We start from the raw sequence: 15,521 nt of genomic DNA, 5'->3' as shown, positions 1-15,521 counted from the left end.
CTCCTTATGTTGCATTTTATAAACAAACTCAATAAAAGTTTGGTTTATATGACGCAGTTGTGATTGAGACCTTATGATGTACTTTTCATTTCAAGATAACGTATTTCAAAATCTTCACATTTAAGCACCTTTAAATTGTTTAAAAACAAGTTCCTCTCATTGCTGGAGTTTGTTCCTAATTTATGAACTTTATCTAAGAGAAGTATTTGATCAATGTAAACACCAAATGTGAAACAGTAAAGTCAAAAAAACCTAAGCATGTTCAATGCTAAAAGAAACACAGAGGCAATATTTTCTGATGCAACTTGACATAAATTTCAAGAAAAGGCATATTTATTTTTCTTTGTATATTTAGGGTTTGCATTTAGAATACTGTCTCAGGGCTAAATCTAGAAAACTGAGATAGAGAACCGCACTTGTACTGACATTAGTAGAGGAATATTCAGTCCTAAATAAAAAGTTTGTGTTATTATTTTCCTTGTTAATTGCAAAACTGTGGAAAATCTAAGCATTCACTAATGGAAATCATAAACACATCTTTGCTTTGTACAAAGATATGAAGATCTAACTGTCCCAAAGAACAAAGAAGCCTTTCTAATTGCTCCCAGATGTTGCTATAAATCTTTCAATCCAAGACAGAAACACCTTTTTACGTGAATATAGATTTTAGTTTTTCAGTTCAAGATAATACAATGAACTTCAGGCTGAGGACCTTAGAAGCATGACAGTTGTCTTCAAACAGGAAGTCATCTGTCAGTGTTTACATTTCCATATTCAGCTACAAGTTGAAAACAAATGTACCCAACAGTATAGTAGATACTCCTACGTGCTTTTTATATATATATATATATATATATATATAAAATATTTTCTTTTTTTTTAGAAAAGAAGAAGGAAACTTTATGAATGAAAAACGTCTTCGATGAGGAGAAATATTCATAGGGCGACACAGAAGGATTGAAGATCACAAATGTTTATTCCCCTCTATTATGCTTCCTAGAGGTATGTTCTGTTAATGACGAGAAAAGATGATCACATTGGAGACATGATTATCCCTCTATACTCAGTGCTTGCCAGGCTGTATCCAGAGTACTCTGTCCAGTTACAGTGCCCACAGTTCAAAGGACATACTGGAGCACAAAATAGCACCACAAAGATGATCAAAGGGGTGGTCAAGGTGATTTTGCAAGGTTCCTTCCAGCCTGACCTGTTCTATGATTCTATGAAATCTACCACTGGCCAAAAGATGTCTGTAGGTATGTCAGTTTTCTCCAAGGAGTCCAGGACAGTCCAGTCAGGAAATTTTATGGACATTACCTTCTAAATTAGTCTATCAACTTAATGAAACTTCAATTCCAGATATAAACTACTGCAAAACTACCTGCTCAGGAACACCTCCTTCTCCCAGCATTCAGGTTAACAGGAATCACACTGTGTGAAGGACCCTAGGGACTATGACAGAAATGTTGAGCACTGTAACAAAATAGTTTGGGTGTGGTTTGTTTTGGTTTGGTTTTGGGTTTTTTTGTGGGCTTTTTTGTTGTTGTTTTGTTCGTTGTTTTTTGTTTTTCAGCAATCTTGCAGACAAGAATATTCCTTCAGACACAGTTATTTTTATTTAGATTCTAACTAGAATCTTAATTAAATGTTGTAATAACATCAGAATACCTGTCCTGTATTTTATGCAAATAGAACACTAGAAATCTAAAAAAACCTAAGCTGATATTGTTTATCTTTTATGTAAGAAACATTGAGAAAAATCATATCATCAGGCACACAAAATTTGCAAAGTGGTATTTTCTGAACTACATCATTTATCATGAAGAGACTGAAAAAGGATTGCCCCTTATGCTCTAGAAATACCTTGACATTCTCTCTCTGTCTTCGCTCAAGAGAATGGAGTGTAACAAAGTAACTTATGTAAAACCACTGTCTTACATGAGTGACCTTTGAAGACCCATTTAAAGAAATTATATACTTCACATTACGTGCCAAAGTCCCATTGACTTGAACAGAACTACTGACAAATTTGTATTTTTTTTCAGCAAGAAAGCACATTGAAAATCTTATTGAACTGAGGCCTCAATCATCAATTCAATAAACAGATGGATTGAATAATACATCTATTGCTGCATATTACAAAAAGAGACAAAATGAGATTTTTTCTTTTTAATAAACAATATTGAGATAAATTACATGCACACAATATTCTTTATAAAACAATACTTTCACAGTAGCATTTCAGCACTAGGCTTGAATAAAAGATTCTATAGCATCAAAATAAGGAATTTTTTTAAGTTTAATATTTATTTTCTGGACATTACATATTCTCTCATTATCTGAAATAGGATACAGCCTTATCTCTGCTGTTAACATACTATACATGTACTTAGGCCTTGGGAAGTGGCAATATGAAGACTATAAAAGCTGTAACATCTGAAGTCTCTGTTTCATAGCATCATGATACTTGGTTCTCTTTAATGTATTCAATATGTTACTTTTTCATGTCTTTCCTACACTGAATGTCATCTGTGACAGCAGAGACCTCAGGTTCACCAAAATATGTGTGTGTATATATATATATAAAATAATGAAAGCACATTAATTTTGTTTCCAGCCTGACATAAAGGTATTCACATGTCAATTCAGGTTGATGCTTGAATTTTCCTAGGCACTGTCTAATAAGTCTGTATGCATGACTGTAGCAACTGTATTTCCACTAAAGTGTTTAAGTGGAAAATCTATTCACTACTAAAATTCTAGTTAGAAGCATGATTAGGCAGCCTAAATTCAGGTATATAGCACCATTTGAAATATTAAAGGATATGCGAAATATCCAGAGAAGGTGGACAGACGTGACTTTGGACTTATAGGGGACCTGTGGTCTTCTAGATGGGCATATGGAGGCCAGGCACAACATCCCGTGGCATCTGAAAAGCACTAAAATTGAGTCCATGATGTTCTGGACAGGAACTAGAGTTATCCCTTAGGAAAATTAATTTAAGCAATAACTATATATCTGATCTGTATGAAAGTCACAGTGACTTCTATGTGAACTGTATGAACCCATTTACAATTAGAAATATTGTGCTGCATCTTGACGAGATAAGTAAAAAAAATTACAGGGAGAAGTAACTTCTTTCATTAAATGAATCTATATGCATCTGGAAATGGAAAAAAAATGGAAAAACTTTCAAGTTTGTACCCCTTCAGGTCTTTAGCTTAGAGAATGGTATGCCAGAAGCTTGTTTATTTCTACCAGCTATGTCTACTGGTTTAGTAAGTATTAATTAGTAACAGAGAGAAAAACATCTATTTTGTTTTTCATAAATCAGAATATTCAGAGACAAATATTTACATATGATTTTCACTCTCTTTCACCCATTTACAGTGTGTAATATTTAATACTCAATTGAGTAAAAGAAAATCAGCTCTTCAGTTCATCTGCATTACCATATCTAAGCCTGGCATGCATGTAGCAAACTAAAGGTTAGCCAAATTACACACATATACTGGTTTCCAAAGGACCAGTATTTTACCCAGAACCTACTTTTAAACCTCACTATTGAGATGAGTACATATCAGCCCTAACAGGTAGTGCCACTGTAAAGCTAATGAGCACACAGTAAGTGCTAAATGGACAGTTCCTTCTCTCCACAAACTGAATTATTTACATGGCTGCTTGACCAGCATGGTTACACTGTCACCAGTCCATATCCTACAACTGTAGTGATGATTGCTAGAGTTGTTCATTCCTGCAAATAAGTCGGCTGATTACTAGCTTTGATTGTGCTGCTCCTAAATACAACATTTTTTAATCATGACAGTAAAGAAACACAATAAATGTAATCTTGCTTTTGGTTTACTTTTCCTGAAAAGTTACAAGAAATACAGTGTAGAAATAAAATATTAAACTGAATTTCAGAATACAGATTCTAAGAAAACTATCTTCTTTGACAGACTATGGTATATTAGATTATAGTCCTCAGACTTTGAATTTCATACAGTGCAGAAACTTGCATATTTACTGAGTAAAGGCACTTATGTTCTAATTTCAAAAACAGCAACAAAAAAAACAACCAAAAAAAAACCCAAACGAAACAAAAAAACATCCACCAACAAAACAAACCAAATCAAACCAAAAAAAACACCAACAAAACAAACCAAATCAAAACAACAAACAAATAAAAAAAGAGACAAAAATCTCCAAAACAACAACAAAAAAAACCCCTATGCTTCAGCTAGTCTTCCAGACTGCATAGGAGTTTTTGCACATTGCACAATGTCTGACATTTCCCTTTTTGCTGTTACAGTGTGTTCCTTCTATTACTTTGTAAAGAGTAGCAGGAGAGTCCTAAACATGAAAGCAGTATATAAACCCATGTTAATCTTACTACATTTATAAATACATGTATACATCCTCAGACCACATCTGGAAGAATTCTATGAAATCTTTCATAGTAGGGAAGCTGCAATTTCTGCTAAATGCTCTACAACACTTGGGCATATCTTTCCTTTGGGACAGGATCACAAGTTTCTGATAGATCCTGTCTCCTAAATGCCAAGAAAGACTACATAAAGGCATCAAATATTTAATAATGTAATTAATTATCAAAATAGCTGATATATCATTACTAAAACATCTTACAGCACGAAATCCTGCATAGTCCCTAAACTCATGCAGTTAAGTGTGCCTAGGGGAGATTCCTAGCTTGTAATGCACTAATAAGTAATTGTTTAGCATTTCCTTTGAAGTAGACATTTGCTGCCACAGTATTTTACTAAACACATCTCATCAGCAAATCCAGAAAATTCCTTTTGCTAAAGGGATAATTATAAAGCTGCCTACATAACAGACTATCCTCTTTGAAGCTCTGAATCAGAATCCAAGTCTCTCTCTCTATAATGAGTATTTCTTTCTGGTTTTATGGATCTTTTCACCCTCAGGAACCTTAACAGCACCTTAATCCTCATAGAATCCTTCTGTCCAGTCACAGTGCCTGCTAGCAGTTACTAAATTATTATTTAACTAGTAATCTCAAATATAACTGTTATTTCTGTATTATTATGTATAGATAAGATATTGCAGTTTCACAAATATCCTTTTACTGTTAACAGAACTAATATGTAACAAGTTATTCAACAAATCGCAAGACTTACCTTCTATGAAATAACTTTGCTGCTAAAGAGATTACCATTTCAAATCAAGAATGTAACAAGTATGAAATAATTTTTTATTTTTAAAAATTCAAAGCATACTCTAAGGAAGTAAAGCAGCTGTAGATTACATTAACACTGTTACAAAAGGTCTGAAATTTCATTAAAGCACTGATTGAACAAGCTTAAAAATATGAATGTATTCTTTTTTTCCCACTAGTAACTATAAAAGTCTATTTGCCTAAAGAAAAATAAAACTAAATTTTAGAACTTTCTATCTCAGTGTAGAATTGATATCTAGTGCAATAACCTCACTATATCATTTTGTGCAGTCATTGAAAATCCTGACATGAAGGATGAATACGGTAAGTCAAACTTCAGAAGTGTGCTGAAATAAAATCCTGGATGACACCATTATTTTTTCCTTCCTTTGGGAATAAAGCAAAGCAGTGAATTTTGGACAACACTGCACAAGAAACTAAGAAGTTGACGTACAGAACAAAAATAGATGGAGTTAGATATACAAAATACTAGTACTGCTAATAGAGTATATTTCAAGTTTTACATCTCCCCAATTTCTTCAGTCAGTAATTAGGAGCTTAATTTTAACACTGGTTAAAATCTGATCTCTTCCTTTATCACTGCTGTATTTTTCTATTCACAATTTGTCTTGGCTCATGCTACTCACCTAAACCTTCATTAAAATGGATTAGAGACACCCAGATTCAAATTCTTGGGGCTGTTTTGAGTTGGTTTTTTTTGTGCTTTTGTGTGTGTGTGTGTTTTTTGTTTGTTGGTTTGGGTTTTCTGTTTGGTTGGTTGGTTGGTTGGTTGGTTTGTTTTGAGTAGGGTATTGAACCTGGGAAATATACACTTGTATTTCATAGCAGTATAGCCATAGAAGAGTGCCCTCAAAATTATTCATGTCCAACTATCTGACATGGGAGTTATATTACACAATTTTAACTTCAGCATTTTTGCTGTATCTCTCAAAACACCTAGTTTCAAAATGAATTTCCTAGACAGCCTTGTGAAGTGAATATATTTATGTATTCCTTCAATTAAAGACAATGTATGAAAGCATTAGCATTATTCCTGGTGATATTTTTATCTTTTTTTACAGCTATGTATTTGAAGAAAATATGCTTGTATCTATTCTTTTTATTCAAGGAAGCCTATACACCAGCTTTTAGAAATTTCAAATCTTTCTTCATAAAATCTCATCTCTTATTTTTTTGTATCAAATTAAAATCTCATACATGGAAATGAACCACAAGCCTATCCTGGGTAAGCAACAAATCTCTACATTTTTGCCCTTAGTATTTAATATCACACTAAATTTTTATCGTAACAAGTTTTCACTTGCTAAGAGATATTATTTTTCATGGTGGAGAGCACCTAAGCTTGAAAAGTATGCTATGTCCAGGAAAAAAAAAAAAAAAAAAAAGAGAAATGTAAAAACTATGTAACAAAATAAACAAGAGAATTTAGAGTGGAAAGAAAAAGCACACATATAAATGATGCTCTCTTCTTCTAGGCAGCGTATCAGACCCAAATTACTATTTTTCTGAGGAAACACTTGAACATTGACCTTAGCTACAGCATTCAACAAGTACCACAGTGCTTCCCTGCATCTGCTATATACAGCTACTAAAGTGAATATTAAAGAATAGAATTCACAGTCAGAATAGGAAAAAAAAAGTACACTCTTTTCTACATAAGATGAAAGCAGATAGCTAAATTGAGTGATAGGCAAAAGCAATTAGTAGGGAAAACTTTACATTAATGAAGCAGCAGAGCTTGTTAGGTCAGCTGAATTATACATGTTAAGTTCTGACTTGAGGCACAAAAAATTGTGGAATATTAATAGTTGTAGAGTAAATTAATTCTGAACTCATAACACTTCATTCACGCTTTACTTTGCTTGGTCTAAATAATGGTTGTCATATATAAATGTGGAAGTGCATTTATGTTCAGGGATTTTGTTTGGTTGGTTTTGGTTTGTTGGTTGTTTTTTTGATGTTTTTTGTTTTTCTCTGTGCTCTACTTGTACAGACTCAAAAATAGTAAGTCAAGTATACCAACAGTAAAGCTTCTTGAAAATAGTATGCTATTTGTCTGTTTTCCAGAATATTTTTCCATTAGTAGAGTACAGACAACAGTACTGTTAGAACTTAACAAAAACATTCAGTCATCATAATTAAGTAGTTTTTCCATCTTGCAAGAAAATCCAAAACTCAGTTTTTTTGCTCTAGTCTAAGTCAGGATGAAACCTTGCAAAACTAAACTTTTTACCAAAAAGAAAAAAAAAAAAAAGGGAAAAACACCTACAATAAATGTTATTATTACTTTTTTTAAACTTACATCATAAATTTATTTTTCAATAAGAAATCTTACGCTTGTTTAAAAACAGTGTGGGTTTTTTTTAATGCCAAGCAATTTTGCTCAAGTGGTTGTTAAGTACCACTTTCAAATTTCAGAATTTAGTGTAAAGTTAGTGAAAAATAACAACAAAGAATATATCATCTCCAGGTAATTGTTTAAGGAAATTGTTTAAAGATTGAGGATAATCTAGTTAGGAGTTGTTTAGTAATATCATAATACAATGCTCCATTTAAGACTAGTTTCAGTATGTATTACAATCTGCAATGCTGAAATACTTTTAAGGCAGATTGCGTCGACAGAACCATAGATTTTCATACGTGAATCTATCATACATTATATATATGTGTATATATATATATATACATATATATATATAAAGAAAAAGAAAAGAAATATTCAGTTTGGTCACATACAACTCCAAATATTTATCTTCCTATCTGTTTAGCAAGCAGACAGTGATACAAAAACAATGATCAAAGCAAAGACAAGACTGATGAGAATATTCAGAAAAAAACACCTTTACAGACTTAAGACATAAATATGATCTTGTAAGTAACTTAATAAGCTGTATCATGTGTACACATTTCTTCACAAGCGTGTGACAGAGATAAAAAGATACAAATGTATTTGAATAGCAACACATTCAGATTGTTATTGATATGTTGTGAGGATCAACACCTCTTTGATTATCCTCAGACCAATAAAGAAATACGAAAGAACCATTAAAAAATGAAATCTATAAGTATGTGATTCATGATACAAAAGCCTCTCCAATAAAAGCAGACCACTGATACTTCCTCAGGAATTCTATGTATCATATTAAAAGTATATTCAGTTTCATTTCAAAGTTGTCAAGCAATTTAGACTTTGGTAGAATTTGTATCTATTTGATTCTCATAAACACTTATACAAGCAAATTTTTTATCACAAGAAGTCTGTATAAAGAAATCATGTATAGTCTGATGCAACAAGGTAAACGATTTTCAACATTTGCACAGATTTTCTAGAGTCACAGAAAGAACGCAACCAGTTGTGCTGTAGTTACTCTCCTGAATCATAGAATGGATTTAATTTATTTGTTTTACAAGTAAGCTAACATTTATTAAGTGATAGAATTATTAGATATGGTAGCATTTATTAAATAGTTTACATTTGATTTTCCAAAGCTGTGAAAAGGACTAGAAACAAAGGAAAAACTATCCTAACTGAAGTCAATAGGATCTACACTTGGAAATTTGACTTGGAACATTCCAAAGAGATGAGATTTTTTTAATCCACTTTCTATTACACCGGGATATTAAAAGTCAGATAGTTATGAAGAAAATTACATACTAATTAGAGATTTACACAAGCCTATAGAAAACAACTTAAAACAAGAATTAAGACTGGGAACTCTGTGAATCATAAATAAGGAAATGTAATGTCTTAGTTAAATTGATAGTTCTAATTCTGTTATGATGGCTAAGTTGATTTACATACGGTGGAAATGTCAGAGGAAGAAGGACATAACAGAAACACCACCAAAGCTTATACATTTTATGATCCGTCGCTGCTTGGTTTTACACCACTGAAAGTAAGTTAGTCTTCACTGAGATCTCTAAATGCTCAGAGTTACATAAAGCTCATTTTTTTTGTTTGTTTGTTTCTCACATTTCAGGTGGATTGAGTTACATTTAGCTACATGGCTCAAGTTGAATGTACTCACACTAAGCAGGCTTATTGCTAATGTTTTTCTGAATAAGCTGTAGTCAATCTCAATCAATGAAAATAAAACTAATATCCAGTTCAGCCCATACAAGTTAGAGTTTTCCATAATAACAATTAACATCTGTGTGGAGTCTTTAATTCCTGACTGCATTGCTGACTTTAAATACACATCAGCAACGGTGAAATGGAACTCAAATTTTACAAAATTAACAACTTTATTGATAAGTCAGAAAAAGACTTCTTTTATTCCACTATTTTCATTCTGAGCCCAAGAAGAACTTTGTGAAATGATGTCATGACATAACTTTCTTTTACATCTTCCAAAGATATCTCTTGTAAAATTGGTATCCTATGATTTTTTCTGTATCTAAGGGCCAAATTATAAAAGACCCATAAGCACCTAACACTTCTCAAGATTATTAGATCTTTCAGTATCCTTTAAATTCTATCTGCATATCTCAGGTATCTGAAACCAAATCAATATAAAGAATCTCCATTAAATATAAATCCCAGTCTGCTTGAATACTTGGTTCCACTTAGATTTACAAAGAGGAATCTGAAGGGTCCAAAAGAGAAACCAGTGTGATTTTCATACACTTCTTCACCTTGTCCTATGCTGAGACAAAGTAATGGTGTAAAGTATGGTGTTACATAGTCATATACTAGCAATAATAGGTTTCTGCCTTACATCAGAAGCATATATGAGAATGGTACTTTATTTACAGCATCACAAAAGATGAAAAACACTTTACTGTCCCACTCTATTCCAATATTCATTATTGTATTATTTGATTGACTATGGCCCTATGTTCTGATAAAGTAACTATTGCTACTGATGTTGGTAGCTATCCAAAGATTTGAGATCAATTTGCTCAATGTATAAAATACACAACTGCAAAGAGTGAGATGGACTGCTACAAATTTTAAATTGAAAAAGGTAAAAATCAAAGAATGAAAATATTCTTGCAAGAAAGGAAGAAGAAAACAATTACTTAGAATAATAAGCAGGAGCTACATGTAAACCAGGTGCATACTTCACATATTTCTAAAATTCTGGAGAGTTAGTATGCTTATTTGGAATTATTTAGAGAAATGAACAATGTAAATTTACAGTTCCTGTCATATAGTACTTTAAAAGTGCAGCACAACAGAACTAGTAAATAAATTATTTTTTAAATGTTTCCAAATATCATGTTCAAGACACTACATATAACAAATAGAAGAAAAAGGTGATGTTCTCTTTTTAGATAATTTTCTAAAAAAAAAAAAAAAAAAAAGAAAGAAATTCACTTTTTAAAATATTGTCATTTAGTAGCTAATGTATATAAAATCTTAACATCTTACCAGTAGGAAAAAAATTGTTCAAAATTAATTATGTGACTCAACACAATCTAGATAACTGAGAGATAACTAGGATACTAATCTTCAAGAAACAGAATTTGTTATTTTTAAAATTAAACATGAAAAGGCTTCTAAAAAAATATCTAAAGAGTAGTAGAACCCTGTTAGCAAAGATGTTAGAAATCACTCCATGACAAAGTAGAATATTAAATCTTTCAACAAATTTGAAAACTAAAAAGGTCCTAATATAGGATTTGTTTTAAAATAAATCCCTTCTGGACAATATAATTTGAGATTTAATTCCAACTAATGAGCAGAAGCTCACTGAATACCTAGTAATTAAATTTTATTTACATGAATATAATTGTAATTTTCATGAACCTAAGAAAGGCCACAGAATAATCACAAAGGAAAAAAAAAAAAAAAGGGCAACTAGAATAATTACCTATGGGAAGGCATAGAAACTGGAAAGGATAGTAAGAAGGTGTTACAGTATTCATAAAATATATATCAAAAATAATGTAGAAATGAAATAATACACATTATTAATGACTGAATCTTAAATTAAAACGAAGTAGGGAAGTATGGACTAGATGAATTAGACTTTTACAATGTGACATTATCATTTGGAAAATAATACAGTATGTGTAATTCTGAAAGTTAATATGTACATGTATTCAGTCTGCAAAATATTAACACAAACATCATAGTTACTCTCTGACTCATGTTTACAATAATATTTGGTCTCATACCTCTAAGTAATTTTAGTAACAAAAACAAAATGTTAGGAGTTTTTTTAGCTTCACAAACAAATACAAAAAGGAACTAAGCAGTTATATTCATACCGTCATAAATCCATCCAGTAAACCTGAATCAGGTTTTGGAGGTGCTTGCAATCGCTCCATAGACCACTTTTCAATGATAGATGACACCTGGGTATTTTCTGTGTTTAGAATTCTGAATCCAGTCATGTTAACACCACTATACCGATAGGGTTCCACATCCAAGGCAAACAGGTCCTGAAAAAAAATGACCATAATATAAATTCTTTAATACACTGAAATTCCTATTTGAATTATAGGACCATTTCTCCAAATGAGAGTACTGAATTCTGCAAGAGTAACAGTGTTACATGCACTAGAAAGTATGCTCTCTTTATTTGGGAACCTTTGTCTGTGAGCAAGCAAGTCAGCTGATCCTATAGTGGGAGTAATCTGATTCACAAAGGAAGAACTGCTTCAACTGCCTTTTTGTAATTATTATTATTAAAAAGAAAAAAAGCCTTTTAGGAAATGCTAAGTTCAGTGGCAGAACTGTAGCCATATTAGTTAGGCTTAAATACTATATTAGGCCTGAATATTACTATTAACTGCTAAAAAATATTGTTATTAATCACTACTGCTTTGGCTTACCAGAACAGACTTCAAATCATAAAATAAACAGAACAGGAGTTTCCTTGCACCCTCAGTCTCTATGAAACTTTGGACAATAAATTGTGGGGGAAGAGGGGAAATGTACATGGATTTAAATTTAACCTAAAGCATTTTTCGCAGCTATAAATTATACTTCCAAATATGGACATATCTTGGATAGGAATTTACCTTTACAAGAATAACCTTTGACAATTCATGTATTTTCAATACATATGTGTCTGTGTGTATTTAGGCACCCAACAAACACAGAGGCAAATAGAAATTAAAAATTGATAAGAAGAAAAAAATCAAATTGTAGATCAAGCAAGTAAACTCAAGATTATTCCAATCCTTTGACACAATCCTTCGAAACAATATAGAACTAGTCCTTAACTTCAGGAAACTCATGACTACATTCAAGTTTTGATGATGGGGGGGAAAAAAAAGTCTTTGAAGAAAACAGTCATGACTCATTAAGCCTAGCTATGTGCATTATAAGCAAACTTTCATTTGGTTTAATTTGTTTCATTTGGAATAATTACATTACTGTCCTATAACATAATTTCATTGAACTTAGAAATTTTCCACATAATTTCTATGTAGTCATTAAAATAATTTTTAACTTCTTTTTAACTTTTTCTTTTGCAGAGAGCTTAATATATTAAAAATTTCCATGAAATGGTAATGTTTTGTTTACTGGCTAGAATTGAAGAAGACTAAATATTGTACTATGGAAAACCAGAATATAATTCATTATTCATTGTTAACATCACTAAGACCACAAAAATATCAGTTATCAATAATTACCCATTTTTAATTATAACTAGTTATGATACCATTTTCCGTATGTGATACCTAAGACACACAGATGTCAAAATGCTTTTTAAGTTGTTTATTTACAAATAACCTAACTCATGTCCTCTTTCTAAAGAAAGAAAATATTTTATTGCAAAGGAAAGGTTGAACATAACTAGAACTATGTTACATCTTTCCCTTTAAAAACTCTCTCAACTTTTGCTGTGAAAGAAGCCAGAACCTCACATGTAATTATTTAATCAAAACACATTCATATTTACACTGGAATATAATAAATATACACAGCAATATTATGCATATATTATAAATACACACAGGTCAGAGTATTAATGATCTACTGCATTAGACCCTGAATTAATCAAAAGGAGAATACACAGAAGACTGTTGTAAACACTGTGACTGGAAAATTTATTTGACAGAACTTCCACCATGTCAGGTAAAAAGTAGTTAATATATCAAAACAACTAAATTCTGATGCAAATTCTGAAGCTACATTTCAAAATCAAAATCTATCATCCATTTATGCACACTAAATTACCCTTTGATAGCTCCAAATCAATATAATACTTGTCTCTCTTATTTAAAAAAAAAAAAAAAAAAAGAAAAAAAGTTGATGTTCTAATAAGGAAATAAGAATGATATAAAATTCTTGTTTTAAAACATAGCTTTAATAATAAAAATTAAAAATTAAATGCCAAGGCACAGCATACCACTCAAAGAAGCAATTTTCACTGTTAGCAAAATGAAAATTTAAAAAAAAATTTAAAACCCTTGAAACATCTACAATTCAATTTGATAAACTAGTGAGGGAAATTCCATTGCAAATGATTATAAATCCATGAGAGACAGAAAAATTTACACTTCTAAAATAAGACAGGTGCTTGTGCACAGTAATTTGCCTTCACAGTTCTAATGAACTTCACAAATAATTTTGCTTGCTATTCAATGAGTTATTTCAGTGCTAATACTTTCTATGAACTCTTCTTTTTTAGTTCTGAGTTGAACTTTCCGTCCTACCACAAAGGGTTCATTTCCATAAGGACTTAAACATGTATGTGACTTTAAAAATAGGTCATTTCAAGCATGGTTTTTCTCATGCTTGAAATGACTTATATTGTAAGAACTTCAATCAACCGCAATCTATATAGGCAAATCTGAACACAACAGCGAAACATGTACAACTGTATTTTCTAGAGTACTATTTTACCAACTTTTAAAGTGTTTCTTAGGTTGTGGTGGGCAGCAAAAAAAAAAAAAAAAATCTTCACATACATCTTTGTAATGTCTTGTAAGAGCATTCATATTTTAAACATTAATTTATTGCAAATGTTGAATCTGATGGTCCCAAGAATTATCAAATTTCTTAGTTAGTTTTACAATGGACAGCAAAGAACATTGCACAACTCATGTGCTGAAAAAAATCTCATGTGGACTGTTAAATAAAATACTGCTAATCACACCAAATTATTCAGGAATCATATGACAGTGAAGAATTACCTTGTAAAATATTGGATTAAAAGTATGGAATATATGAGTATGTTTAAAATGTCATAATCTCTACATACAAATAGTTAAAAGAGAAAAAAAGTACAAAATTCATAATATAAATAATCATTTATTAATTATTTACTTAACTCTGCTTTAAAGTTAAAAACTGCAGTGCTACATAGTCAGTTAGTTTTTTGGGGCCTGTCAGTTTCCAGGGCACACTATTCAACAATACTTAAACCATCCTGATGAGTTTTCACTGAAGGTAAGAAAACTCAATAGAGAAAACATCCTGTGCTCACACCCCATTCCATAGAGACCTTTTTCACTTTGTCAAGTAGTATAATTAAGAAAAGCAACATCTTTGTTAGTTGTAATCAGTATGTTTTTTATAATCCACTTACCAGTGTGGTAAAGATATAGTGATAGTATTCTGTCATCATTCCCATAGCTAAAGCCTTAAAAAAACAAAAACAAAAAGAAAATATTATTGTTTCTCAGGTCACATAATACATTTTTATCGCACTTACATGGCAAATGAAAAGCTGCGAAAGAACACTACTGGGATCAGACTACAGGATTGGAATTGTACTAAAATTAGGTCAAGCAAGTCATTTCCTATCAGTTAGAGCAGATTACTGACTATTAAAGGAATTTATGAACCAGATCTTCTGATAGAAAGTATATTATTAGTCTGTTCAGTGCAGTAAATGTGAAAGAGACTTATAGTTTTACATACTAATGGATGCATTAAATTGCCACACAAAATTTGAGTCGACAATATTTTCATTCATTATTGAACCATTCCCTTAAAAAGAATAACCTAATAGGATTTTTTTTTTTTTCTATTTTGATAAACAATACTATGTATTTAAAAGAAGAACCCAAGCTTATATTATACATGTGTACATTTTTCCAACCATGGAAGAAAATACTCTGGCGTCAAGTTTTGAAAAGCAAGATACATACTATTTTGGTAAAAATGAAGAACAAATATTCATAGCATTATTGTGTAAACTCAGATATCTATCAAATACCTTCATCTGTCTTGCTAACTGTGTAACATCAACTGATTTTTCACCAACTATGCATTTTAAAATGTTCATACTTTTCTCTTAAGAGCATAAGAACAAATATTTGTAGATATATTTTAAAGCAATAAACTCTGGATGTCTCATTACTCTTATTCATTAAGAGCGCTTTCACCTGAAAAGT

At 31.3% G+C, this 15,521-nt stretch overlaps 1 protein-coding gene across 1 annotated transcript in view; it reads right to left on the bottom strand.

Annotated features, from left to right (window-relative positions):
• Positions 1-15,521, bottom strand: part of GRIK2 (glutamate ionotropic receptor kainate type subunit 2) — a gene marked incomplete at both ends in the record, with an annotated part of 381,844 nt that overhangs the window by 213,228 nt on the left and 153,095 nt on the right. The window contains 2 exons of the mRNA XM_080340953.1: positions 11,436-11,609; positions 14,711-14,764. Coding sequence (XP_080197079.1) covers positions 11,436-11,609; positions 14,711-14,764 — 228 coding nt within the window. The remainder of the gene's footprint in view (positions 1-11,435; positions 11,610-14,710; positions 14,765-15,521) is intronic.

Source organism: Nesoenas mayeri (assembly GCF_963082525.1).
Source record: "Nesoenas mayeri genome assembly, chromosome: 3".
Classification (NCBI taxonomy): domain Eukaryota; kingdom Metazoa; phylum Chordata; class Aves; order Columbiformes; family Columbidae; genus Nesoenas; species Nesoenas mayeri.
The sequence above is the reverse complement of the archived record's forward strand: the minus strand, read 5'-3'. Positions and strand labels throughout refer to the sequence as shown.